The sequence below is a fragment of the Pipra filicauda genome, unplaced genomic scaffold (genome assembly GCF_003945595.2).
Source record: "Pipra filicauda isolate LSUMZ 115617 unplaced genomic scaffold, ASM394559v2 scaffold96_size2947999_pilon, whole genome shotgun sequence".
Lineage (NCBI taxonomy): Eukaryota > Metazoa > Chordata > Aves > Passeriformes > Pipridae > Pipra > Pipra filicauda.
In genome coordinates this window covers 700412-728202 of record NW_024105164.1, presented here as the reverse complement: position 1 = coordinate 728202, position 27791 = coordinate 700412, and the positions used below count along the sequence as shown (strand labels likewise).

Sequence of the window (27791 nt, the reverse complement as noted above, 5' to 3'; positions counted from 1 at the left end):
AAAAAAGATGGATTTTAATGGAATGTGACTGCTAAACAGAAGTAAATGTTGTGCATAAGAGACTCCAGCACACAGCAGTGATTGCGCCAAGGACATTCTGTGACAAACAAATGCTTTCCTGCTACTTGCGATTCTGGATGCATTTGTAAGGACATACGTGGGAGCTGTTAGCTGTAAGTCAAATTAAGAATTTTTTTTTCTTTTCAGTAGACAGTATAAAATATACTACTTATATTTTATAACATGTTCAAGCTCTCATAAGCATTTGAAAAGTACTAATAAATTAAAGCTCCACAATAAGTTCCATTGTGCAAGTGCCAGACAACATCCCTCTTATCTAGAACATTAGAGTCTGAGGAACCTGAGAGATCCAAGAGCTGTGAGGTTGTTGCCAAAGAAAATCAGAAGAGGAAAAGATGGTAGTTGCTAGCAACTAGCGTTGACATCCACTAACCATGAGCCTTTAATCTACAGAAAGAACACAACATAAATCCCTTGAGAACAGAGCACTGCTAAAATGACAGCTACAACCATCATCCTGATGAATATTCAAAAAGCCTGTCTTACAGTCTTGAATCAAGATCTCCCACCACCTTCCTCAATACAAACACTTCTGATGTGAATAACTAGGAACACAAAGTGGAAAAATATCACACTGCCATTAAGACAGAGTTCTCTCCTGGAGGATAACGTGTAGAAACTAAACCCTCCAACATGGATAGCTCATGTCAGCAGCAGAGCTCACAGTCCTGCAGTTCTTGCTGTGGCTAGTGCTGCTGGTGTTTAGGACTGTGCTCGTGGAAAGAAATGAAGCTGCAGCCATACACATGCTAAAGTGTTGCTGTGAGGTTTCCTGAGCATAAAAAACCAGCATATCTCCTACTGTAAACTAAGAAATTTAGGATACTCAGATTATGCAGTTGGATTATAAAACCAAAAAATTACAAGACTGAGATATGAGGATCACTAGTGATTCGCAAGGCCAGTGTAAGTAGCACATAACTGGTCTTGAATCTCTATTAAAAACATGGGCACTATGTAGAGATTAATAGCCATTTATTAGTCCAGAGTATAAAAACTAGTATTTCAATCTTCTTTAACCTTGAGCAGAGGCCAAGCACAAAGTGGTCTATCACAATGTGTTTCCCTGTCTCTTCTTGCTGCTACTTCCACTTCAGCATGTGTCTGCTACTGTGCTGATGATAGGGATTACACAGGAATAATCCAGGACCACATTTCATCATAAGAGCAGTTTAGAAAGGCAGTAAAACAGAGTAATCCCCTGCTGGCATCACTCCAGAGCAAGAAGCTATCACATGGATTAGCTTTACAGCAGAGGGGAAGTGAGTGCCATAAGCAGTAGAGGTATCACTCCCATTTTATAACAAGGCTTAAGGAACAGAAAAGTTTTGGCCATGGAAAACAGTATTTGTTAACACACAGGAAAGCTCAGTCACCATTTTGCAAGCTAGCAGGGGTGACATTAAGATATTTGTGACATCAGCCATAAGGTCAGTAAGGAGGCTAGGATAAAGAGCTGAGATGGTTTTTCTAATATTGCTACCACAAGCCTAACACAAATGCAGTAAACAGCGACTGGACAGCTGTGGTAGGACAAAAGAAAACAGCCTGCAGCCTCCATCCCCCCAGACTGCACCTATGTACTGTTTCATTTGCATAGGCTACATGAAAAATGTAAATGATTAAACTAAGGTTTTCTTAATAATGCAATATATATTTCAATATCTTCCTAGCAAACCTTTAAGTCTCACATTTTATATTAATTGAGAAGGTTTTGAAATCTCAAGATGTTCATTCTCTGGCAAGTTTTGTAATACATTTACAGATTGAGCCAGGTCATTCTATCAGGCTGGAATGCTTAGCTTCAGTCCAAGTAAAACAGCAATAAGTGAGATTAAACTCGAATTAATGACAAAGAATGAAGACTTGACAAGAACCAAAGCTAGAGAAGCGAATTTTTTGTCTTAGTAGAGAAATATATGCAATCCCAAAGAACAGCTATAAACATGGAAAGCCTGAGAACAAACACAGCTGAGGATCAAATTACTTTCAGAGTCCCCACTGATGGAGAAGAAAGGAATATGCTTGCCAGCCTTTCACATCACTACTTGCTGTTTTTTTCAACAAATGATACATGGCAAACTTTCGCTCTCAGGTGTAGTATCTGTAAATTGACCTGGGCCCATGGATGTAAACAAAAGCTTACAGGCTCCAGGGTAGTCAACACAATAGTGAAGGTGAGATGGGAATAATTTGTTCATATTTGTTCAGTGTTTGTTCACTGTTCATATCGGTGACTCATCTGACAGTACAATACAAAAAGCTGCACAAACTGAAACACAGAATGTGTCTCAGAGCCATAACAACATGAAATTAGTCTCTTACTGCCTGTAAGTGTAATTTTTTAATTCCTTCAAGTAAGAAAACCCCTACAGAAATCAAACTATCCTTTCTCTCAGAACAATTTTATACACTCTCCTAAACCATTTAAATGCCATGCTAGTTCTACAAATCTAGGAAGTTCTCATCCAAGGTTAAAATCCAAAGGCGACTGGAGATTTCAGAGCAGTTGAAAAGTTAAAAGAAAGCAGAGGGTTCTAAAATATCTTAGATGAGTGCAATTCAGGACAATATTATGAGATTAGTAGAAAGACATTTACTTAAACATACACTTACCCATATCATCATCAAATATGGATTTTTGTTCCACCTTTTTCTTGGTCTTCTTTTCTTTTGGTTTTACAGTAAGATCCGCAAAAATATCGATGTTATCATCAAACAAGTTAGTCTCTGGCATTTTTTCTTTCACTTTGTTCATTGGTTTAATTGCCTCAGTAGCAAATATATCATCCTTGGAGAAAACACAGAGAGATTTCATCAACCCACAACATAGTTCAAGAGAATAGTCAAATTATCTGTACACAGCACCTGAGATGTTTAGAAGACTGACAGCCTTGGGCTTCTTGGGCTTGTCAGTCGAAGGTTGGGCTTGATGATCCTTTGACAATCTAACTGATTCTGTGATTCTCAAACATGAGAAGTTTGAGTCCCTTGGGGCACTTGGCAGAAGTGCCTTAGTGGTGGATTGCACTCCGAGGCCTGTTATCAGCTGCCCAGTCCAACAATTTTATTCCTTTTTTTAAAGTGTTATTTGAGCTGCTGTGCACTGAATAGACAGATAAGAACCAAATACTTCATTACTCTGAAAAAGGTATGTTGTCACAGCACATTCAGTGACATGCCTGCTCTGTATTATGCCTGCTCCACTTTTTAATCCACTGCTGCCAGTAAAGGAATAAACAACCAAATAAAGGGTTTCCATTGCCCAGCAGCAGAGCAGGATTGACAGTTTACTTCTATCACTACCTATCCTGCACACCCCATCCTACTCGGCAGCCTCCATTAAACATCTAAGTAGATGGGTCTAAATATGGCCCTGAGGATCAAAAAAGCCAACGTGGCAGCTTTGACCACTACCTCAAAGATATCTTGGGCAGCAGGGTCAACTGCTTGGTGTACAGCAGATTTCAACTCCTTTTTTCCAGTTTTCTGATAAGTGAAGAGAGAGTCTTCCTCTTCCTCCAGGAAAGGTATAGGGCTGCTTTTTGTTGAAGATTTTTGCTGTACAGGCTGGAAGAGATCACTGCTGTCCTCATCACCCAGAACAGACAGATCAGGCTTTTTCTCTCTGCACTTGATGGGTTTGTTAGCCACACTGTCTGGCATTCCCTCTTTTAATTTTGATTGTGCAGCTGGTCTGGACGTTGAGCTGCTAGCAAAAACGTCTTCCGATTCAAACAGATCATCCCCATTTTCTGTGGATTCTGGAGGAAGGAGTTTGTTTGTCCCAGCAGACAAAACACTGCTGTGAGCTAGTAGTGACAAGCCAGAGAGAAAGCCATTTTCCTTGGACTCTGCTTCAGTAGCAAGAGGCTCCTTTATGTTCACTACTGTCTGTTTTGGTAGAGAGAATTGTGATTCTTTAGTACTGTCCACCTCCTCACTCCCTTCAGACTCTTGGGCAGCCAGCCGGCGGGCCATTCTGCTAGGAGGTCTTCGTCTTCCTGTAACCCTGATCCTGGTCTGCAAGAAAGGAAAAAATGCAGAGCAGGATTATACATAAGGAAAAAGCCCCATGGCACATTAAAGATTGGAATAGTTTGTAGTAAAGTTCAGAAAAATAACGCAGGACTTTGGATTTGCTGCCTGTAGTCATTCCACAGCAGGTGGAACTGGTGAACAAAAGCAACAGCACTCACAAGTGGAGAGTCACAACACAACAAGCCATTCTAGCCCCTTGGCTTTAGGTAATACCTTAGTCAGTCTGCCAGCTTGCTAATCCAGGGGCTTCTACAGTACAGTTAGTCTGTCAAAGCCATGACTAATTATGTTTTCCATGCAATTTCATTTTCTGCATAGCCTATTGCAGTTAATTGCTGCTTTTAAGGAAGCCCCCTTGCAAGTTTCCATTATAGCCTCTACCATATCCCACATGGACAGGAGTATTTACATGGGTAGGAAATGGATCAGTACAACCTCCTCTTCTCTTTAATTAATTGCTCCATGCACTGTTCTCTAAGAGGACAGCCAGAATGCTGGGTAGGTTGCTTCATTCCAGCCTTTGGAAGAAAGTGCATTTGGCTGCATATTTACAGCTTGAACTCAAACTTGAAAGCTTGAAGAAGCAATGATATGCCAAAAAAAAGTAACCTGAACCACAAGATGCTTCTTCTCAGTTTACTTCTGTAAAAAAACATGCATCATCACTACACTAAATTGAGCATTCAGGGTTGATCATTTGCAGCTACAGGCTCTCTATTCTTTTGCAAGCCCATCTATTTAAAAGTAGCACAATAGAGAGCTTTGTCTGTTGCGTGGGACATGCTGCTATTGGAAACAACTATGGTAATGCATTAGTCTGGTGTACAAGCTTCAAACTCATCAGTAAGGGATCATGTCAGCCATTGTGGTGACAGTTGCTGCATCTTCCCAAGTCATCTCTGTGCTCATCTAGTAATGAACAACCTCATCAGCATTAAGAAAAGAAAGAAAGAATCAAAGTTAAGATTCTAAGTTATCTTACTCAAATTGCTGTTGCTGCTAGGAAACCCAAGAGACTTATACGATCATAAGCAACCAGATGAAATCTTAGCTACATGTTTCACACTTACTTTTTTTACAAAACCATTAAATCTTTAATTAGAATATGCCTTTTGCAGTCCATAAAGTAAAAAGTATGAGTAAAAAACAAGTGAGTCAGGAGCTAGAGATTTGCCATGTCAAAAGCTGTAACACTTCTTTTTGTTTTGGCTTTGTATGAAAACAAAGGTTTTCTTTGAAAAAGAATTGAGAGTGACAGTTCAGGACAGCATGACATTTTTATCCACAGAGGAAGTAAAGGTCAACATACAGCAGTGATGTGTTCTTGATAGCTTGTCAAAGCAGTTGTCTGTAACAGATTTTACAGTTAGCCTAGCAAGATGCCTTTTTTATGCTTTTTTAGGTTGGTGCCTCCTGGGGTAGGACAAGATGTTATACTAAGATACTTCAACCTATACGGAAATGCACTGTACTTTACATACACATATACTTTAAAAAGACACAGAATCAAGCCTTTGCAAAATAAGCCCCTTATAGAGAGAAGGATATAGCAGGCTTCACTTTCCTTCACTTTCTCTTCAGTGATCCAAGGAAATGAGAGGGGATTAGACTTTCACATTTCCATTTAGATTCAAATAAACCACACCGTTAGCAGAACTTGCATACCAAACCAAATTCCTGCATGAGGACAGACTGTATTTTTAATCCCCTCTTCTCTCCCCCTAAGTACCAAGGTTACCTTATTGGCGCTGTGCAAGGTATCCGCTTGCATAGGCTGATCAAAGCTCACACCTGGTTCTTCCCTGTTTCCTGACGCAGACAAGGCTTCGCTGTTTTGTGCATCGTTGGGATCATGTAACGGAGTGTCCAGCACTGGTAAGGGGGACTTTACATTGGAGACTTTAGGCATTGCACCAGGTAGTAAGGCTGCAGGATTAATAGCTAAGTTAGCCTACAAAACAAAGAAAACAAAAACATACACACAAAAAGAGATCACATTACTACTGCTCCAGAGCAAGCACGGCTCCAGAGAAGCAGTAAGAACTAGAGCATCTGGGCATTCAAGTTCTACTTCCAAAATGCCTGGCTTTTCTCAGACCTATGAACTTCTGTGTCTCCCACATTCTCTGTCTCACTGAATCTGTAGAGTGGTCAACACTATTATTGTGTATAATAGCTCCAGGAACAGCATGGTCACATTATGTCAGACCAAACACTTACACAGCTCAATATTCTGCCTGAGGACACAATGGTTGTGACTTTGAGTGATAGTGTGATATAGATAGTTATTAGTCATTTCAAGTCAGAAGAGGAACATAACCAAAGCTACCTCTAGGGGTCTCTGAAAATATCCTTATGAGTCTCTAAACATACTTAACAGTGCTGAGAAGAACAGCAGGTCAAAGAGGAACCCACCCTCTGCCCCCCAAACAGAGTAAATAGTGCTTCTCAGAGTCAGGACTGAAACAGGAGGGGGAAATAATATTAAACATGCAACACAGAAAAAGTAATCAAAAATACGCCATCTGAAAAAAATAATATTGCAAGAGTAAGGTAAGGAAGCAATAAGATTTTGTTTTTAGGGAAAGCCATCAGTGAGGCAAGGAAGATTATTATTTTTTTTGAAAGTTAAAATGCCAGTAAAGTTAATTACTTGTAGCTTTCCAATCCGAGATGAGGGCTCTTTGGTTTTAATGGGAACAGGACCTGTAGATTTCTGCACAAAATTACATTGGATTAAACAAGTGGACAAGTTGTCATCAACCAGACCATAGTTTGCATTTTAATACATCGATAGAAAGCAGCTAATTGCTTACCAATTTCTTTTGAAGATACTTTGTCATCATCACATTCTAGCACTAGAGCTACAGTCACTCAGTTTTCAGTTTCCCACATGCCATGGACCTATCTTCATTATCACATTTCATTCCACCTTCCTTCTACCCAATATTATACTTTGCCATAGTACCCAACAACTTCCATCTTCTCCAGCTCACAGCCACCACCAGTCAAATCAAACCATGACAGCTACCCTCTGTCCTTGCTTATTCTGTCCTCTAAAAATTCTCTAAAGCCATATTGCCATATTATCATCTAACTAACCTTTCTCTTCGTGACTGGCTACAGTTGGGCCACAGACTTCAAGGAAGCCCACATGGAAGCCAAGAGGGCTTCAAAATTGTACCACACAGCTTCAGAGAAGTGAGTGTTCCTCTACAGAAAGCAGGCCAGCAGTGCCAGAAAGAAGACTAGACTAAAAGAGGAGAGCAGCTGTTTGGTCTGAAGACTTCAGTCAATTCTAAGACTCAGGGAATGAATCAAATCAGCTAAGGTGCTCTTCCCAGGACTTGCTCTCCACAGGTTTGTAGTCTACATGGTTCTGTGAGCTAGGCTGTATTGCTGTCATTATGCCTGGGCAGTCATAGCTCCTTCCATCGTGTTGAAGTAACTGAGGGTTTGCAAGGGTTAGGACACTGGTTTGATGGTCTTGATAACATGCAGAGGAATCCTGGTGTCTGAGAAGATTATTCTCCACTTAAAAGCATGTAGTGTTCAGCTGAACCTCAGACAAGCTGAGACCATTCCTACACCAAGCTGTCAGTAGCTACAAAAAACAGGAAGACAAGCCTGGTTTTATGCTCCAAGGAACACTTTACCGTAAGAGAAGACAGGCTAATTAGTAATCCTACAGACTTGCTCTGTGGTTATCAGCCCAGGGGAGAAAAAAACATCTACTCTCTACAATGAAAAGCTAAATCTCCTACACATGAAAATCCAACAAGTAGTTCTGGTGAGGCACAGGACAGAACTCAGATCCACACTATGTCTCCCAGAGACCCTTGATTCTGCAAGATTAAGGACAGCAGTAGGAGTCTTGTTTGCTCAGCATAAAATCTCCAAGATAAGATTCTCAACAGCCACAGATTTTGCTGCATGCCCTGCTCTTCTTTCTGAGAAAGACGACCTTTAAAAATCACATTCACCCCAACAGACACTGGTACTTCAGAGAAGAAGAAACAACAACCCATTTTCAATCCAACTGGACCTAAGGTGTAGCTCTTCACTGCCTTGTACTTTCATATATGTGTGGGCACTGCATCAATAGTATTTAAACTTCTTGATAGAAACAGTGCACCTGCTGATAAGCCAAAGACGAGTTTGGCCATGCTTTGCTGCTTTGAAACCAGTGAATCCAGGCATTAGTTTTCATCTTCCAAGACACTTACTTAAAACTGGATAATACATCTCCTTTTTATTTGCATGCTGTTCTAGGCATGCAAGATTTAAGTACTTGCCTCGGTAGTTGCTGCCCTCAGAGTCTCATCTTGCTTGGCACTTAAAGTAGTTTCTAGAAGGTTACTGCTCTCTAAGGAAGGGCCAACATTGGTCTGAAGAGTTTTCTTCTCGGCTATTTTCTGAAAGCATTAAGATCACCAAGTCAACACAAATGGGGTAAAAAGCATGGTGTATAGATCCCAAAAAAGCCCAAACCCCCAAAAGAACAACCCAAGCAAAACTTCTTAAAATCTTGCTTTTAACTGAACAGAAAACTAGCTAAACCTTTTGATTCTGCAGTGCATAGCAGGCATTGTCTTTTGGCTCTGCAATGCAAGGGCCTTCCACCCCTCAGTTCCTCTAGCCTACCTCAACCTTTGCTGTCTATGCTAATGATTAACAATGAGAGCACCAATAAACATTCAAGTGCATGCATATTTCCTCATACACAAGACAGCAGGGAAAATAAAAGCACAAAACTAGCTAAGGAACAGTGCTGTTTTTATGTTTTCAAGCAAACAGGCTCCATATATAGCTTCCAAGAGCTAATTATTTAAGATCGTCCACTCCACAGTCCTCAAAGAAACTGTTTCCAGGAATTATTGCCAGTTTCCTAGCCTAACTTCCAGCTACAGACATGAAAACAGACTAAAGTAAAAGTTGGTTTCAATTTAATTAAGGTAAATACATTTAGAGTAGCAGTTTAGAATGCATGGTAGGACTTTGACCTCAGACCACCTGTATTGCAGTCTAGTTCGTTACTGCAGCTGCTCACCCTCTAAAAACAATCCAATGATCACGAGGATTTTAATACCACATCACTACCTTAGATCAAACCAACCTGCAGAAACTTGAATTACATAACTCATAGAGCAAAGCTCATCAGTCATGCATGAAGTACAGGGAAGCAATATTAGCAAGTTAAACAACTAAACAATACAAACTCTACTACTCTGATTTCTGCTCAGGTGTGTTCTCTTATACCTAAACCAGTCCTTCTGGTACACAAAAAGAAACAGAATCCAATTCTCTCATCCCAACTTTGGGAGACCTAAAGCATCTGTTCGTTCCCTATGTATTCAGGGTCACAATGACCATTTCTATTATCTCAAAAAGATTTGAGAAGTCACCTAATTTCTTGTGGAAATACATAAGGAGAAAATCCCTTCCATAACTTCCTTCCAATGTCTTTTATATAAGCCATTTACAGTAGAGGAACAGATACCGGAAGGTTTGTTTTAGCAGTACTGAAGAGATCATCCTCATCATCGTCCCCAAAAAGGCCTCCTCCGGATGGTGGCTTCAGGACACGGTTTGCAGACTAAAGAAACAAAGAATAAAGAAAAGATGAGTCACAGATCCAAAGCACATCTCCTTCAGCCCATGATGCCTGCACTGATATTAGCATTTGGCCCTCCCTGGAAATCAGTGACTTCTATGCTGTGTCCAAACAAGAAAAACCAGTAGGCTGTGCACTTGGAAGACTGTTTTTAAACAGGAGGTTCAGAGGAGGACTATGAACTCACCACTGACTTCTTGGGGCTGGCAAAGAGATCAACATCAGGATCATTGTCCTTCTGAAGTTTGTGACTGAAGAGAAGCTCTTCATCTTGAAAGACCCCAGTGCTTTTGGGCCGAGCAGTTTTCTCAGAAGCCTGAAAGGAGAGGAGAAAGGTCCACAGTGAGAAAGTCCCTCTTTAAGGAGGTTATTTTCCTAGTGATAAGACATGTTACAATTCACCTAAGGCTGTACGATGACCCTGGTAACAAAAATAAAACTACAACTGCCAGGTTTTTTTTTTATTTTGACCAAATCTGCAAAACTTACAATGGAAATATTTGTATTTATAGTTCAATTTAATGATAAGGCATTAGCCACAATGTATCTGGGTCTGCTGATTTAAGATCCAGCTGCTACTATTTACCAGTAAAGCTTCCTTTGAAGGAAAAAAAAAAAAAAAAGGTTTTCAGTATGTTATCAGGACTGTACAATAAGTTTTATATTCCAGTAAGACTTTTATGCCTTTAAAATTTCAGCTAAGGGTGCAGGACATAGAAGTGAGAGGAAGAGAATCTCTTTAATTATCTTCTTAAGCTACCTTTTCAAAGAAGAATAAAAAAAAATAATTGTCTTTAAAAAAGTTGAAGGCCTATAAAGCTATTATTGTTGCTAGACTCTCTGTTCTCCTCCTGTGAAAGCAAGCACACCCTCACAATGAAGAACAGAACATACTGTCTGCCTTTGGCAAGAACTTCTATTTTCAAATTTGTTGGGGGGAGGGAGAGGGGAAAGGTTGAAATTATACACATTGCCTTATAAGCCCTCCACTACCTGGCAAAGCAACAAGTATCAGCAAAAACAATGCCCTCCTATGATCAGAGTGCACTGTATGCACCCAGGTCTGACTTTCACGCAAAGGCCCCACTCAGTGTCTCAGTAGGGGCCAGTGTCTGTGTTTCACCACTCATCTATCTCTTCAGGAACATGACTCAATGTCCAGTAGCATGACATCAGACACAAAATCCAGGCAGCAGGATGGATGCCAAAACAGCAGATGCCAAAACCTTGTGGTACACTGTAGTATACAGTATGTGCTTTTTGACACAACTTCAAATTTACAGAGAAAATTTTGTTACATTGCATTAAGTAGAAACAAGAACATTGCCATGGATTCAAGGATATTGCTACTAAAAATTCAAAGTCCACCTCTTGATGGTATATGCTATATCAGGAAAGCCAGACAGTAAGAACAGGGCAGCTGGAGGCTTTTTAAAGAAGTGAATACACACACTTGAAAACCAGAAGTAAACACAGGATTAAGATAATTCTTACTGAAGCTAAGTCTGCAGGCATATATGCGGCAAGCAAACTGCAACAATATAATGAAAGTAAAGGGATAAACCACAGGCTTAAAACTCTACATTCTTCTACTTCCTATTACCTCTGACTTTGAGGAGCAACTGAAGAGTCGGCTCTGTATAGCAGACATCAAGTAGCTGCACCAAAACATCTGTACAAAATTTCTTTTCATACTAGCATGCAGCAAAAGGCTTTTGAGTTAGTGGGACAGGAAAATTCACAAAGGGATTCAGGATCATGAGGAAGAGCAGGCATAATTTCTCACCCAAGAATCTGGAAGTCTAGAAACTGAGAAACATTAGCTTCCATGGCATGAAGAAAAGGAAGGGTGAAAAAAAAACACCCTTGCCTGGAGTAGTAGAGGTAGAAATACTATTTCCTAGTGTTCAAGAACTTCCCTATACTCACCACACCAATTTCTTTCTGTGCATTTTTTATGCTATTGTCATCATCCAGCCTCTCTTCTTCCTCCTCCTCAAACAAGCTTAACACTTTTTTAGCTTGGCTCTTGACATCTTTCTCCAGAGCTGGTGGGGATGTTGCAAACAGATCTGAATTGCCAGCTGGCTCTGAGGATATTGCTGCAAAAGGCTCCACCAAAAAAAAAAAACAAAAAAAACACATTAGTCTGTTATTTATTTCAAGTTTGCCCAAAAAACCCACTAAGCATTCTTGGTTAAATACCAGCAGTGGTCAGAGTTCTGCAATCCATTACCAAGCAGGCAACTGTATTCAACTCATGCATAAGGTTTGCTCCTCATCTGTATGTCAGACTGCACATGCACCACAAGGATGCGTTAAACAGCTTTGCCATTATCTCCAAGTTATCTAGTTCATACCACCTGGGATTCTTTAGAGTGAACAGCACTACTTGAACCTTGAATGTGTTCAGGAAAGTGCAAAGCATGATAACTACTATGGAAACTCATCAGCTGCTGATTCCCCAGCAATCGCTCAAGTAAGACCATTCCCACGATCAGTTCTGCTGAAACTTCTGCAGTAATACACTTAACAATACACATCAATACTGTTCTGTAACAGTATTGCCCAGCAGAAATTCACAATGCTGAAAGCCACAGCTACCAGGATAACACTTAACCACTTCATAACTCATCAGACATTATGTTGAAAAAAATGTTACTGAGCTTGAAGAAAAGCCTACACATTAGGCTATCCTCTTTTAAAAGAAAGCTCTGTTCACGTGAGTAAAGATTACCCAACCTACTCTGAAAAAAAAATGAAACAGATTCTGCCCATCCCCTTCCCCAAAAATAAACAAACCTCTCACAGATGTTAAGTTAGAAAACAACTTTTAAATGGCATTTAATCAATTTGCTGTTTGACAGACAAGTGATTTTGCTAATGGAGACAGTTACTCTGTCCTTAGCAATAAAAGAGGGAATCCAGAAAAATATTTGTTCCAGAGCAGCACTGTTAGATTATGGGTTTTCTTTAACCTAATCTTTACCAAATTTCAGATTAATGTAAGAAAATCCCTCACTTTTTCCTTTGTTTGCTTCCCTGCAACATCTGTTCCTCTAGGCACAGGAGCTGCTTCAGGCTCTTCTAAGCCCCACAATGTATCTTCTATCTGGTTAGACTTGGCTGCTTTATCTGCCAGATCTTCCTTTTCCTCCTTTTCTTCTTCATTAAAGGTAGACGGTGCTTGTGCTGGCTTTACTTTCTCCTGCAAAATTAAGAGAACGTTGGTGACACAAAATTGGTGGGTATATAAAGAGCATATGCTGCTGTGGGATAGAAGAGTCTCAGTTTGCCTTCTGCAGAGGTCTAGGACACTGGCAACATGCTTGACTTCTCCTATTTTCATCCCATGGGACATTCTGGTTTGTGACTTGATTTCCAGTATTACAGATTTTTGAATCTGGCTGAAGAGTGCCAGAAAGCACACATACAGGAACCCCCACTACAGATACAGCTGCATTAAATCTTTGCATCTCCTACTCTCAATTCCAAAGCACAAGCAGACAGGCAGTACACCATGGGCTAAACTCCTAAGACAGAGGATGGACATGAGCACACACAAGGAAGGGCCAGTAAGAAGCCTGTTTACACGTCTGAATCAGCTTGGTAGGGTAACACAAAGGGCGAGGCCCTGGCTTCAGAGTCAGCAGTAAGCTGTTTGTTCCTTTTAGCAGTAGTTTATGGTTGAGAGTTTTCAAAACATCCCTAGGAAGGGCTTTTAGCATAAACCAAACAAACTCAGGGTTAGTAGTCAAGAAGATTTTGAAATATCTATTAGGCAAGTGGTAGTAAGAACTTACACGGAGGAGTACAGTCTTCCCTCTTCCCATTCCAAATTGCTAGAGCTACCATTGTCTAAAAATGAGTTAGACTTACATTCAGTACCTAACGAAGAAGGCAGACTATAAAAAGACTAAGTGTTCCATGTTAGTTTTAAAAAATGAGGAGTTACCACTGCAGCCTTAGCAGCTGAAGGAAGTAGTGTTGATTGGGAGCTGAAGAATGATTCTCCATTAACAGCATCATCTTCAAATAACAGTGATACCTTCTGTGGCTTTCTTTGGCTGTAGTGAAAGAGAGGAGAAAGTGGAAGATTCAGGGCAAAAATTTCAGAGGCCGTGCACTGAATCTGTTTAAGAGCATCACTTAGGACCATCATTTGCAGCAAGTGGTCCCGGATACAGCACTCAGCTTCCCCATTGTCTCGACAACTCTATCACTCTCTCTCTTGTCTGCACAGCTTTCTGCAGAAGTGGAGATAAAAAGAGGTCAAGAGTATTTTTTATTACAGGCATAGAAATAGAGACCCCAATTCAGTGGTGATAAAGAGAATGATCCACCACAGATACAAAACAGTCCGGAGCTCAGCCCTGCCAGTTCCTACTCACACACCTCTAATTCCTCCTCAGCAGCAGTAGCAAGGGACAACACTTGCAATAGGCCTGGGTCCATCTGGTTTTGAGGGGGCTGCTGGGCTGTTCTGAAAAAATGCCTCCCCACTCCCCTCCCAGGACAGTCACCTCTCTTTAGTGATTGCAAATAAATCTTCCTCATCATCTTCCTCAAAAAGGCTTGTCTTCTTCACATCTTTAGCTTGACTGACAGTACTAGCTGGTTTTGCAGGGTCTTCTTTTCCGTCATCTTCAGAAGGAAGTTTAGCTGGCTTGGAGACATTCCAGTGTTCCTTAAAAAGAAGGAACCCTCAAGTTTTTCTTTGTCTTGGTCGAAGCCACTTTCCCATCTCTACAATGAACACTTCATCATCTTGCCAGTCCTTTTGTCTCTCTACAAGTTTACTTTCCTGCATTCATGTTAGCCACCGCAACCTGACATTGCTCCGGCTTTGCAGAGGGCCTGGTCACCTTTTGGTCACTTACAGTATTAGTCCAGCAAAACACACTTTATTACAGCTGCTCTTGACAACTGAGGTCAGTGTCAACTGCAGTCACAAGAGTAAGGTCACTCAGTAGAACCTGATCTGAGCCATTTAAATAATTAGCATTACTTGATGTAACAAACTCAAAATTTAAGAAAATAAAAAAAAGAAAAAAGAAATAACACAGCACATCCCAAAGACACTTCATTACAAGAGTGCTTGATGCTGCACTTCTTATTTTCTTCACAGTACTTTTCCCTCAACCCCTCCCACAGCTAGCATTTAATCGAGCCTACACATTAAACAAGATTTTTCTGTGTGTTTTATTCCCAGCACTTCAAGTGCTTTTCCCCAGTTCCCCATCTCTGTTTGTCCCCTTTCTGAAAGTGACTACAGGCATGTTAAAGCATGAACTTGGTTTATTCTACATTAAGATAAAAATGCATCTAAAGATATTACTACTATCCACTAAAAAAGCAATTACAGGACAAGTAATAAAAATTAAAGTCTATGCAAGAGTAATTTAGAGAGGTGGGAGGGCTAAGAAGAGTCTGGAGTCTATTCATATGAGCTAATTCAGAGACTTTCCAGACAAGTTTTTAATTTAGTTAGTGTCTCTGGCTTTCACTTAAGATGAAGGACAATACCTAATTCATCCCTAGAAGAGGACTGCTCTCTGGGAAGCCTTGTTATTTATGTTTCATCTTCCCATCCCTAGATTTTAAAAAACAAAACAAAACAGCCAAACAAACAAAAACCATCAAAACCCAAGCAAACAAAATACCCAACAAACAAAATCAGGTACAAAAAAACCCCACCCCAAGAACCTAAAACAAAGAAAACCTCAACACATATCTATGAAGAACTGCTAAACCTTCGTTACAGAAATTAAAGCAGTAACAGCAAGGTTATTTTTCCCTTCTAATGTTTTTAAGTCAGATTTGTTTGCAACACCCTCCATTTGCTATTAAATTTCCTATAAATCACATTGAGAATACTGATTTTCTCTTCTACATGACTTCTATTACCTATATCCTGCAATAACTTGGGTCAAGAATCAGACAGCTTCCTCAGCTGCAAACACCTCACAGGACTGGGGTAAGCATGGCATGTGGACACAGTGGGACGGTGGTTCCCATCTCAAAAGTTTTATGCTTTGCTCAGCATAAAGCCCAGTAAGCCTTTTCAACAAATCTTACTCCTCAGTACCTCCTCATCACTGCTGAACAATAAGCTGGAGGCCTTCTTGAGGGGCCCTGACTGTTTTGCTTTCTCTTCTGGAGGCTTTTCCTGGTGCTTCTTCACAGGTCCCACACCAAAGAGATCCTTAAAATAAAATAAAATATTTTAAATAAATCAAAAGCCAAAGCTAAAATGAAAAGCTCACTGGAAGTCATCAGCATGCAAGACTATTGCCATCCACTTTTCATATAAGTAGGATACAGAAATGGTGTTTTGTGAACTGTTTTTGAAGACAATTTCAAGTATAACACAATATTCTGGAACAAGGAATTTTACACATGCAGCATTTGATAGAGCAGAAGCTTGTAAGCACATATCCTGGTTCTGGCCCACAGATTCTCCACCACAAGTCATGACCAGCAGCCAAAAACCATCACTCAGCAATTCTGTTGCACAGCAGCTAACACAATGGGGCATTGTTTCTCATCTATATAACTAAATAGAGAATGAATCCTGTTTGGAGATGCCAGGCAATAGGCAAGCTGAACAACTACTACTGGGCAAGATCCATGGCTCTCCACCTGAAGACACTCATGCGGACTATCCTGTAGGCATCAGGACAAAAGCATATGTTGATGCCACCACCTAACACTCATTTATGCTTTTTTCCACTCGAATTTGAGTTCCAAAACACAACCTTCATGGCAGATACCAGAGACCTTATCACAGTACAAAATGTCTCACTATCCTGACTTGCTTTTGAACAGCCCCTTTTCAGAAAGGTGAACTGGAAATAGTCCTGGGCAAGAAACTTTTATCCTGAGTTTGCTGAAGTCCCCAGGCTTACAGCTCTGAGTAGGCTTCCTATTTGCCTCGAGTTAGTACTATGGGCTAAGTTAAGGCATGAAGGCTGCAGGCCCAGAGTTGAAAGCTCTTTGGAGGGTGTATGGGAAGGAAAAGAGGATTACAAAGAGATAAGAAACTAATGCAATTTTTTGAAGTTTCTTGCACAAACTGTTCTCTGATTTCAGTTTCCATATTAGTGGTCACAATTCTTACACATTGAAGTGTGAGAAAAAAAGGAATTCAACAGCCATGACACAAGAGAAGCAAGAAGTCATCCATGTAACATGTACCACAGGCCAGGACAAAACAGCTTCTTGAAGATCTGTTCTACTGTTTAGTGTTCTCTAGTCCTATCAATCACAGGGATAATATGCATAATATGCACTTACTTCAAAACACTAAAAAGACACCAAGAACTTGCAAGAGTCCCTGCTACCACTGTCCTCTGCAATGTGGCCTGCATGCTTAGAACTGCTACACAATGCAAGACTGATTTAGTGCTCCATTTGCATGCCCAGTGTCGTAAACTTCTGAGTATTTCCTGCTGCATCTGCAACAGGCTGTGCAGGTGAGTTCCCACACACAGGCAGTATAAGGAAGTGTACTTACCTCTTCATCATCATCAAACAAGGAAAGTGGAGCTTTTGTGATGGATTTGCTGGTGGGGAGAGATGTAGCTTTGGACTTTACAGTCTTACTTGACGAAAACAAGTCCTGTGCAAACCAAAGAAATGTCAATTTGCAAAGCAATGCTAGAAGTTCAAGAACTCAAAAGGGGACATTCATGTTTTTCCTTATAAAAAAAGATGTTTAGTGTGCCTATGAAGCAGGGAAAGATTGTCTTACTCTGATGTACCAATCACCTGCAGCTGCACAGGGATTTATTTCCCTCAGCTTTGCAGATTGATTTCTAGCTGAACGCCAAAGACACAAAATGAAACATATCTTTCATATGAAACACTCTTTCATGATTGTTGCTCTTGATTTGCTGCTCCTTTCTCTCTTCAGCCTTTCAATTTATGCCTGTGTGTACTACACAAGTTTAACTCCCTGAAGACAGGGAAAACAATTCCAGAGATTTCACTCTCTGGAGCAAGAAGGAGCTTTCAGAATGGCTGGGTGTAGATGCATGGATGTCAGACTTCCCAATCCTACAAGATGCATAAAGAGTCCCCAGACATGAGTGGATTGAAGTCAGGGTGACTCAGATCCCAAGGATTTTTGTAGGGATTTCTTAAAGAAATACTCACTTCAGAATCCTCCTCATCAGAGAAAAGGCCCCTCTGTTTTCTTGGAGGCGTTTCAGATAAAGGCTTGAAGTCCTCACCTGAAGACTGTTGACTCTTTAGGACAAATAAAAACACTGCATCAGCACCCATTTAGATTCAGTAAGGGCAGGCATATCACATGACTCTGTCCTGGTTGGGCCAGGACAGGGTTAATTTTTTGCAGTAGCCAGGAGGAGGCATGGCTAGGACCTGGAGGTTATTCTATACCACCTCACCTCATTTTCCAGGAACAGGAAAAGGGCTCTGCTACTTTGGTGCAGCAGGAGAGGGAGTGGTTGGGTACTGTCTATTGTCAGGGGGTTTCTTGTACCCTCAGTCATTAGTATTGCTGCTGTTACTGTTTGCTTTCTTATCTCATTGCTGTTTCCAGTAAATTATTCTTATCTCAACCCATAAGCTTTACCTTTTGTGTCTCCAATTCTCCTCTCCAGTCCACTGCAGGGGAGGGGGAGGCAGGGAGTGGCAGCATGGTTTCAGTGGAAACACTAAACTGGGGAGTACCATTCCTAAACCACGACAAACCCCTTCTAAGAGGCATGCTGCTGGTAAAATCCCAGCAGTTGAAGGGACAGAACACAAGCTTGTTACCCATGGGCTGAAGTCCAAAACTCATGTGCCAAGCAAGTTCCTCACACGCAGCCAGAACTATGCACAAGTGACTTGCAGGTTTTACCACAGGCCTCCCTTCCCACACCATCCTTCTCAGCAGAAGAATGTATGCAGCAACTCATGCCAGACTTCATGAGCTAAACAAAAATGTTTCTTTTAACAAGCTGTGTTTCATAAAGGAAGAGGGCAGTTTGTGCCAACCATCATTTCCTGCATTATCACAGCACAGTCCCAGCCTGCCACCAGCTATATTGCCATTAAACTTAGAATGATCCCAGACCCAAGCACTACTGTCATAAAGCTTGGAGTATAAAACAGCCTTCACTTCCTGACAGAGCAGGAGGGGGTGCTGCTGAATCAGTTTTCATCCTCTCCTCCAGGAAAGCCAAGTGCTCTGAGATCAGAGCAATAGCATTGGATGACCACCACTCCCGCTTCATGGACCATGCACTCTTGCACTGCAGCAGAAATAGAGACCGGCTTTGCCCTTGTGCTCAGGTGCTTCTCATAAGGCAACATGGAAAAAGTACCACCACAATTTGCATTAGACATCCCCAGCACTGTACACGTCTCAGTCCAGGGGGGAGAAGAGTCGCGGTAGCTCATTATGTTCCAATACTCATTGAAGAGCAAATAAGTATAAAATAAATATGTACAATATCCACCATAGAAAGAAAGAGCATTACTACTTTCCTCGAGGCACAGTTCTGAAAGTGGAGTGGGTACAGGAGGCTCTCATAACTCTGTACGTATGTGCTCAAGACCACATTTAGAGCTTTCTACAACGTAAAAGTTTTCTGCTGAAGAACAGGGTTTTTTTAACACTCCAAGGTTCGTATATGCTTAGGCAGAACTGTGACATCCACCTTCCTCTCCCACAATACACACAAGCAATGGGTTACCAGTTAAGTAACCAGTGCAGTGTAAGTGCAGACACAGTTTCTGCAGCACAGAACTGTGACACCAAAGGTTCTCAACTCATGCTGATTTCATTTCAGCCAGGAACTTCATCAACACTTTTTATTAACAGAGGCTGCTCATTTTGCTCACATTTCAATCCTGCCTTAATAAGATTCTTTCAATCACTGCCCACACAAATAAAAACCTGAAATAAACCCAGAGGTTAAAAGGCAGAAGGCATTTAAGGACATCTGAAGCGCTCCAGTCATGGAAGACCCTATGAACATAGTCCAGTTTTGCAAATGTCACTTTCACAGTGCTGTACATGCATAGACTACTTCAACTGCAGTAGTAACATTTTCCTGAAACCTTAGCCATGCAATCCAATTATATGTCGTTACCTTTTTTTCCATGACTGTCTCCCTATGGCTTTCTGTTTCTCTAGTTGTGCCAGCAACCACAGAAGGAACGGCAGGTTTTTCCTTGAATAAGTCACCTTCTTCATCATCATCAAATAGGTCAGCTGTGGACTTGACTACATTAAGAGACAAAACAAACAGGGAATGATGAATACAGAACAGCCCCTACTGAGCAAGAGAAGACAGCAGAGTCTCAAAAGACATCAGATGTTTTAAAGATGACCAACATCAGGAGTCTTTAAGAGACAAGCTCTCAAATACCACTAACCTGAGAGCACTGGTGACAAGAGGATGCAGTCATGCAGTTGAGTCAGCTGGCACCTCTAAAGGCAGTGTTTTGGTTTTGGCTTGGCACAGGCCTAGAGCCTCTACAGGGAATGTTGGGCACAGGCTGTCTACACTACAGGCTGTCTACACTACCAATTCCCTGACTCAAGCCTAGATATACTGCTCTAGCAGTAGAAAGAGCCTCCTTAGAAAGGAAAGTCAGGGGAGAGCATGTACAAATAAACCAGTCCCACATCACTCCAAGGCAAAGAAATACCAGTAACAAAAAAAACCTCAAATAAAAAAACAACCAAAAAACACAACCCCCCCAAAACCCAAGCAGTAGTAGCAGTGATGCAGGTTTGAATTTTATAACTCATTATAACTGACAGGAATCAGTTTGAATTTTGATGACCTTCAGTGTTTAATCCTTCACTGCAAATGCTTAGAGGTACCTGGATCTGGACGCTTTTTAGTTGCTTCCACAAAGAAGTCATCATCATCATCATCATCATCATCAAATAGAACAACTTTCCCAGGCTGTTTAGGAGTTTTCTCTGTGCTCTGTGCTGCAGATTTCTTGTCTTTTTCCCCAACTACACTGGAACTAAACACATCACTTCCTCCTGCAGGTCAGATGGAGGGAGAAAAAGCAAAATAACCACACATTGCCAGAGCTACCAAAGAGCTGAACTTATGCCATAGTAAGTGTCATCAGGCAGAGTTTCCATCTCAGCAACTTTTAAGGTGCTCCTGCAACAACGCTGTATTAAAAAAGCATTAGCTGGACACATCCTGATAAAGCCAAGTCACAGACAGATGGCCCCCCGCTCTCACTGCAATCACTTCTTTCTCAAACCTGCTCATCTTCCCTAGGAACAGCAGCCAGGTTCTGTGTTGAAGCTAGAAGGCCCAGCAGTCCCACACTGTTGCCCCCTGTGGACTTCCCAAACCAGAATTCTACTCTACTAACTAGTACATAACACCACTGTGGCCCAATAAAAGGGGTAAGGTGCCCGTGGAGAGGTAAGGACAGGTGACTGAGTTCTTCCCAGGAGCAGCACTTGTCATGTGAATCCACTCACAGTATTGCAGGACAAGGCAGTTTGGTCCCTGCATACTTCAGATATGGCAGTGATTAACGAGCGTTAGCCAGAGCAACCGTTTCTTCTAAATCTGCTGAGGAAATGTCTGGCTTCAGTGATATGTGCATGTCGATAGATTATCTGCAAACACTTCTGGTGGTTTTGGCAAAAACTGGTAGCCTGTCTTTTTGCTATTTATACATAAATGCTTGGAAATGAGAGGGGGTGGGGAGATACTTAAACTGAAAGCAGAAAGTAGAATAACTGCTATTTGGTTAAAAGTCAGCAGACTGCATTAATTTTAATCAGCAGCAGTTTATTATAAAAAAAAAGTGTATTACACAATTAGAAAGTGCCATAGGATTGACAGAAATACAGCCACAAAGTTTGATTATTAGAGATTTCTGAGTTCCTAAACAAACTGCTCACTTGGAAACATGTTCATCAAGCAATTTACAGTAGCAAAGGAGCCTCAATCTTGGGTTTTCTCTGGTGACTTAAGCCTGTCTACAACTTACTGAGGGAGCAACTGAAGACTGAATAAATGCTGCATATAAGTTAATTCCTGATGAACTAGAACACTGTTAGAATGATGGAAAATTCATTACTTATGCAACAGTACCTCTGAGAAAGAGCAAAGGATAAAAAACCCCCACATCTCAATCTGCTGTTTTAAACTTGGCAGCACCAAGTCTTACAATTAATGCAGAAGTCTCATTGTTGACATGTATCTTTGACCCTGGAGTAAAAAGGCTATATTTGTATACTTTCTACTCTAAAAAACTGTGCTAACTGAGGGCTCAGCTAACTGAAGCCATAGTCTTAAAATAGGCCATTCCTAATAAAGGGCAAAACTTAAAATTAAGGTAATTCAATCAGGTGAAGACCCTACACACCAAAAGAAATCAATGTCAGTTGATTCCAAAAGACTGGTGACATAGGTTTCTTTTCATTGGTCAGCTTGGATTCTGATATGAAACAGGGATCTTAGTACAAATCTTTTTTATTTTTAGCTCCAAGTTATAGATTTGGTCCTTCCCTGTGTATGCAGATGCTCCTAATCAAAACCAGAGAAAGAAGACTGGTCCTATTAGCCTGTGCCACAAAAATAAAGGAACTTGATGTTTAAACTCTTCTTCTGCTAACCCAAGGGAATATGATCAAATATGAAAGATAAAAATGCACTTCCTTCCCAGAGTATAGATGGAAGCTGTGACTGCATGCACTGCAGACTTCAGCTATAAAATATCAGATGAAGTGACACACATCCTTAAAAGTTCAGAGCACAACACTAGAAGCTGACAGCTGCTAATACCTGCCATCAATGACACCTACCTTCAGAGCTCCTACGGAATCCTGATTATCCATAGAGCATGCTGCAGTTTAGGCTTAGCATGGCAGAAGCACCTGTATATGTCATCAAGCATATGATAAAGCGATGCAGTGCTGCTGTATTTGGAGAGTTTTCTTCTTTAAAACCTCCACAGCAGGTTTTAAAGAAAAGAGCATTTTGTGCATGAAGCAATTGGCTATTGAATAAATCATACCTGGAAACAGAGATACTGCACCTGCAGGAAGTTTCTTTAAGGACTTTGTAGTGGATGCTGAAATCACAGGAAGTACAATACAAATGGATGCACTTGTTTTACGCTGTCAAAACCTTCAGAATGCTACCACAGAAACAGGAATCCAAGAAGTTTTCTGAGCTGCCTTTTTTAATTCTCAACAGCTCAGAACTCTTTGCACATTCTCCTTGAACCTCTGGTTTTTTGCAGATACATGTAACAATTTAACTATTTTTCTTCCATTAAAACTTCACAAAACAGCTCTACTACGCTCAAGCTGATAAACACAATACATGTTTACACACAGCATTATTTACAACAGTTCATATTCACACACTCAAAATCACTTCAATCCACTTCAATACAATACACTCAAAACAAAATGGCTTAGTCTTCCAACCCATATCTGAAAATTCATCAAATACAGTGCTTCAGTAAAAGCTGCTGCAAAACAGAATGTGTGTGCAGAGTGCACCTATTGGGAAACTCAGATGTGGATAAATCTGCAATAAGAAATCTTTGCTCCCTTCAAACCCACAACTGGATCCTGCAAAGTACTCTTCAGCAGCAGGAACGCAGTGCATGCAGAAAGCTCTGCCAACATCAGTTAGGACATCCTTTCCAGGAGAGTAGGTGTGTGTAACAGACCATAGTGAACAAACACATTTAAAATTCCAGGAAAACACAGCTGTTCTCTATTAAGACTGGGGAGGAGAAGAGACTTGGCAACAATTGCTACGCCAGACTTTCTAGTTTGGGAACAAAACAGTCTAGCTGCTAGCAGTGATAAATCACAGCAGGACTACAGGAGGCAACAATTGGTTCTTACCTTCACTTACTGGGACTCGCTCCTCTCTCTCTTTTGATTCTTCTCCTTTTGGTGCTTCAGCAAAAAGATCACTCTGATTATAGATGAAAATGCAAAGGGGGGGGAAGTGGTGAATTTGTTTTTTGTAGGGAAAAACAGATGCTGATTTGTCCATATTGAATATCCACTTCTAAGCCAAGATAGAGGAGGTAATCACCACTCCCTTCCCAAAAGGATGTCTGGAAATATAGACCTAAATTTAGGGACTCAAGTGTTAACTTCAGTGCATACATTCAGAAAAGTTGCTGTCTTCTAAAATTAATTTACAGTGATTACCAGTCTGTTTGCTGAAGAGAAAGAATGACCTTTTATTTGCACATCTTCAAGGGCTTACACTAATTAATCTATAGCTGTTTAGGTCCTGATGACACCCTTCTGAGCTTTCCTATTGAAACTTATATAGTCAGCTTTGAAGAAAGAATTCAGGTCAGGACTTCATGTGGTTAAGATGAATGACTTATATTGTTGCTAAGGGGATGTTAAGATACCATAAGTGTGCAGAGAAATATATTGCAGGACACTCCCACAGAAGTCCTTGTGCTCAGGTTTCAGTTGCCCTGTACTGATCGTCCCCAACAATTAAAGCCCAGATTTACAAGAAATATCCAGATCTTTCGAGTACTGACCACTTAATTTCTTGAAAGCCTCCCTCTTATGGGAAGTTGGGTATTAGAGCTTTCCTACCCGGAGCTTCAAAATGCATGGTCTTTGTATAAACTTCATTGGAAGAAGGCAGCAATGCTTCCCAAGGAGTAGGGGAGCACAGGGCTGCAGCAAAGGTGTCAGTGATCAACTGCACATTTGTCAGTCACTGTTTGCCTGTTGGCCTGCTGTGTCTGTCTTCTGGTACAGTACAAGGCACAAGGGAAGTGAAGCTTTACCCTTCCTAGATGTTTAACTTTCAGATAACAGAAAACCAAGAACAGCTGTATGCAGGCAGGCAACAATCACAGACTAATCTTCTTGGCTGGCCTGTGTCTATAGGATGAGGAGAGTAGTCTTAGTAATAAGTAACCAAGAGATAACCAATGATAGCTTCATCTGGATTTGCACTGACACAAAGATGGCTTGCACTATCAGATTATTTTTCTTAAAATTTTTTAAGCTGTTGGCTGCCACTTTAAAAAAAAAAAAAAAGGGGGCATTATATTTTTTCAATAAAGGTTGTGTTTGAGTGGAAAAGACTGCACAGAACTTCCTCCTTCCCTACAGACAATGCCCCTGTTTGGTGCTTCTTAGCTGTATTCTAGTAGATTGGCATTGTAAGCTTGAGGTACAGAAGGCCTCCTTCCAAATTTCAGTCTTATATCCTCCTTTGGTCAGAGGAACACCTGACTTTTGTTCTAGTTGCAATGAGGAACACAACAACCCCCAAAGGCAACAATTCGGCTACTATTCTGGACTAACCTTGACTGTTACAAGTATCAACTGCATAACAAAATCAGAGGCAATCATTTCTTTTACACAGCTGTACTGTAAGATTCTTAAATCTCAAGTAACCCTGACACTGGGTTTCTATCCCCTTTCACATGCACAAACAGTAGTAAAATAAGGTCAGAAATGCTCTTTGTGCCACTTCTTTATGAAGTCAGCTCTAGATAGCATAAGAGTAAGCTTAAGGTGAACTTTTCTTGCCATCACAAGTAACCCAGGAATCATACAATAACTAGATGAAAGAACACAGCATAACTGCAGTAGGAAACTTTTAACAGCACAGGAACAGACAAACCCAGCAGCATCACTGTCCACATACGGTATGTGAAAATAAAGTGTGAAGAGCATCATGTTCTCTTCCGTTCAAACTTCTCCCACAATCAGATAGAAAGAGAGAATTACAAAATTCAGTATTCTAACAGGCATTTTAATAGAAATCTGCTGATTTAAAACAACTGGACGGCATTTGGTTTACCTCCACAGATAAAAGTAAGGGGCTGATTAAGGTCTCCTGGAATTAGAACCTGTCTAATAGAGCTAGAACCACACTTGCATCTCTCATCAGCACCACTGCAGAAGAGTGCCAAGGGTAACATTAGTATCTAACTTATGTAGTTCTGTTTCCCCACTGGAAAGCTATACTATCCCACCAAACTTGAATATAACCAAGCAACAAAATGGAGTTTCCCCTCTCTGTCTTCCAGAGGTGGGAATTCGTGGGGGATCTTTTGTTTTTAATAGGGCAACACTCAATTTTTATCATCTCCAGCATTCTCACCTCTTCATCATCAAAGAGACCTGTTCCACCACTGAAGAGGCCACCCCTTGAACCAAACGGTGTGAAGTCTTCATCAGTCAACTTAGGAGGCTTGAAGATGTCATCATCTTCATCTAGAAAGTACAAGAGCCATGAGCTTTGGTAGGACTGACCAAAGTCAGGAAAGGGAATCAGAGACAACCAAAATAAAAATTGCTTTGGTTCCACCTGCCCTCTATTATAAATACAACACATACAGAGAAGCTGCTCAAGACAGATTGGGTTGTATGTGGTTGCTCCAGAAGGCCACATTTAAGGATGGACTCCCACTAAGTCTGTTTCTAGCCTTGTTTACATGCACATCACAACCTAGATTTGTTTACACACTCACCTTGACAGATGCTCACTGATACCCCACCCAGCTTCTAGAGTAGAGGCCACTATTTAAGTGGTGTCTTACAGTCCAGCCCACAACTCAAAAACAAGAGAGGAGGATATCCTACCATCCGATGGAACTCTAACTTCCTTCTTCTCTTTTGGGGTTTTCCTTGTTTTGGTCTCAGATGACAGTGCTTTAAGAAGAAAGTTTCAAAGAAAAAATAGTCCATTTTTACTTATGGCCTGTGATCAATCCACGGTAAAAAGAACCTAAAAAAATAATCTAATCAAGCTGACTTCTATGTTTTGATATGAATCAGCCCAATGAAGCAATTCTATGAAACACAGTTTCTAAAACTAGTATCTAAAATTGTAATAGAATCATTCTGTCAGGCACTAGGGGTTCAACACAGTTGCCCACGTACAGACTAGTGTCACCTGAGATGTTGGAAAGCAAGACAGCATTCCAGATGGTACAGGTTCCACACCATTGCAGAACCTTTGAACATTTCAAATGGCTCCAGATTCATTATTCCTTGATTCAGCTACCAAAACCAAAGTCAGAGTTTTATCCATAACATCACAAGGTTATGTCAATGAACGGAAGATTTCCCTGTAACTGAACGGGGTGAGTTTGTAGGTTTTATACTCTGATATCCACAGACCTAGTTCTATTGTTTGAACCGTGCAAGAGCACACACACAAAGACTTGTTCTTTTCTGTTCACACTCTCAAAATTACAGTTCAACAGCAGGCTCATAAACACTTGGCAACTCAATTTCAGTCAGCTGTTTTCAATTGCTGATTTTCTGCCAGACTCAATACTTGAGAGGTCTCTCCCTTTGAAAGTGACACAAAAGTAAATGCATTATTTAGTTTAAAATATCATGAAAAGCAGCAGTAAAGTATCCTCAAAGCCACAAAGAAAAAAACCAGCACACATCACAGGAAAACATCACTGTTTGAGAGGTTTTCCACTGCAGAGCTCACAAAAAGACTACCGTAACCAGTGGCTTCTACATACCTCCTTGAAATAGGGGAAAGTACATGTGATCAAACATGCAGAGAGAAAATCAGATTGAAGAGAAAACCTTTCCAATATTATGTGTGTTTTGAGAGTGACCTGTCTGATCTGAAAGCAATGTGTTTTTCACTATATCTCAGTGAATCCAACCCTGTAAGTTATGGCCAAAAAGTTTCTTAGAACACAAAATAATGTCTTCAATTCGTCTTATTGGGCTTCTACCTAATACATGTTCAAATAACAGATCTGCATACCTTCACGTGCTCTTACCCAGAATCTCCAGTCCAACTCTCATGAGTCCCCCATTACCACACAAGCACTTAGGAAAACTTAAGAGTTAACTTACATGAACGTTCTTTATCCTGTTTGATTGCTACTTCTCCTTTGATTCGAGCTGCCAGCTCATCTGCAAATGATGTTGGCCTCTTCTTTTTCTGAGGAGTAGGGACAAATAACAGCATATTTCTCATATAAGATCCAGTTACCAACTTGATGCAATTGCAATTATAAATACTGTATTCTATAGCCTCACTTGTACAATATCTTGTCTAGA

The 27791-nt window shown here is 40.7% G+C and overlaps 1 protein-coding gene across 5 annotated transcripts in view; it reads right to left on the bottom strand.

The window, feature by feature from the left end:
* The window catches only part of LOC113986646 (WASH complex subunit 2A-like), a 35277-nt gene that overhangs the window by 499 nt on the left and 6987 nt on the right, over window positions 1–27791 (bottom strand). Inside the window, exons 9-29 of one of the 5 annotated variants that reach the window (XM_027718513.2) lie at window positions 27585–27672; window positions 26340–26408; window positions 25858–25970; window positions 23607–23679; window positions 22760–22816; window positions 20583–20753; window positions 19843–19976; window positions 17894–17986; window positions 17253–17357; window positions 15825–15941; window positions 14260–14423; window positions 13692–13803; window positions 12759–12944; window positions 11666–11848; window positions 9924–10052; window positions 9623–9718; window positions 8418–8537; window positions 6776–6838; window positions 5861–6073; window positions 3499–4104; window positions 2698–2872 (exon numbers count right to left, since the gene is read on the bottom strand). In XM_027718513.2, the coding sequence (XP_027574314.1) occupies window positions 2698–2872; window positions 3499–4104; window positions 5861–6073; window positions 6776–6838; window positions 8418–8537; window positions 9623–9718; window positions 9924–10052; window positions 11666–11848; window positions 12759–12944; window positions 13692–13803; window positions 14260–14423; window positions 15825–15941; window positions 17253–17357; window positions 17894–17986; window positions 19843–19976; window positions 20583–20753; window positions 22760–22816; window positions 23607–23679; window positions 25858–25970; window positions 26340–26408; window positions 27585–27672 (3067 nt within the window). Of the gene's footprint in view, window positions 1–2697; window positions 2873–3498; window positions 4105–5860; window positions 6074–6154; window positions 6839–8417; window positions 8538–9622; window positions 9719–9923; window positions 10053–11665; window positions 11855–12758; window positions 12945–13691; window positions 13804–14259; window positions 14424–15824; window positions 15942–17252; window positions 17358–17893; window positions 17987–19842; window positions 19977–20582; window positions 20754–22759; window positions 22817–23606; window positions 23680–25857; window positions 25971–26339; window positions 26409–27584; window positions 27673–27791 lie in introns of those variants that run through there. The other 4 variants (XM_027718542.2, XM_039377890.1, XM_039377891.1 and 1 more) reach the window with 4 other exon arrangements.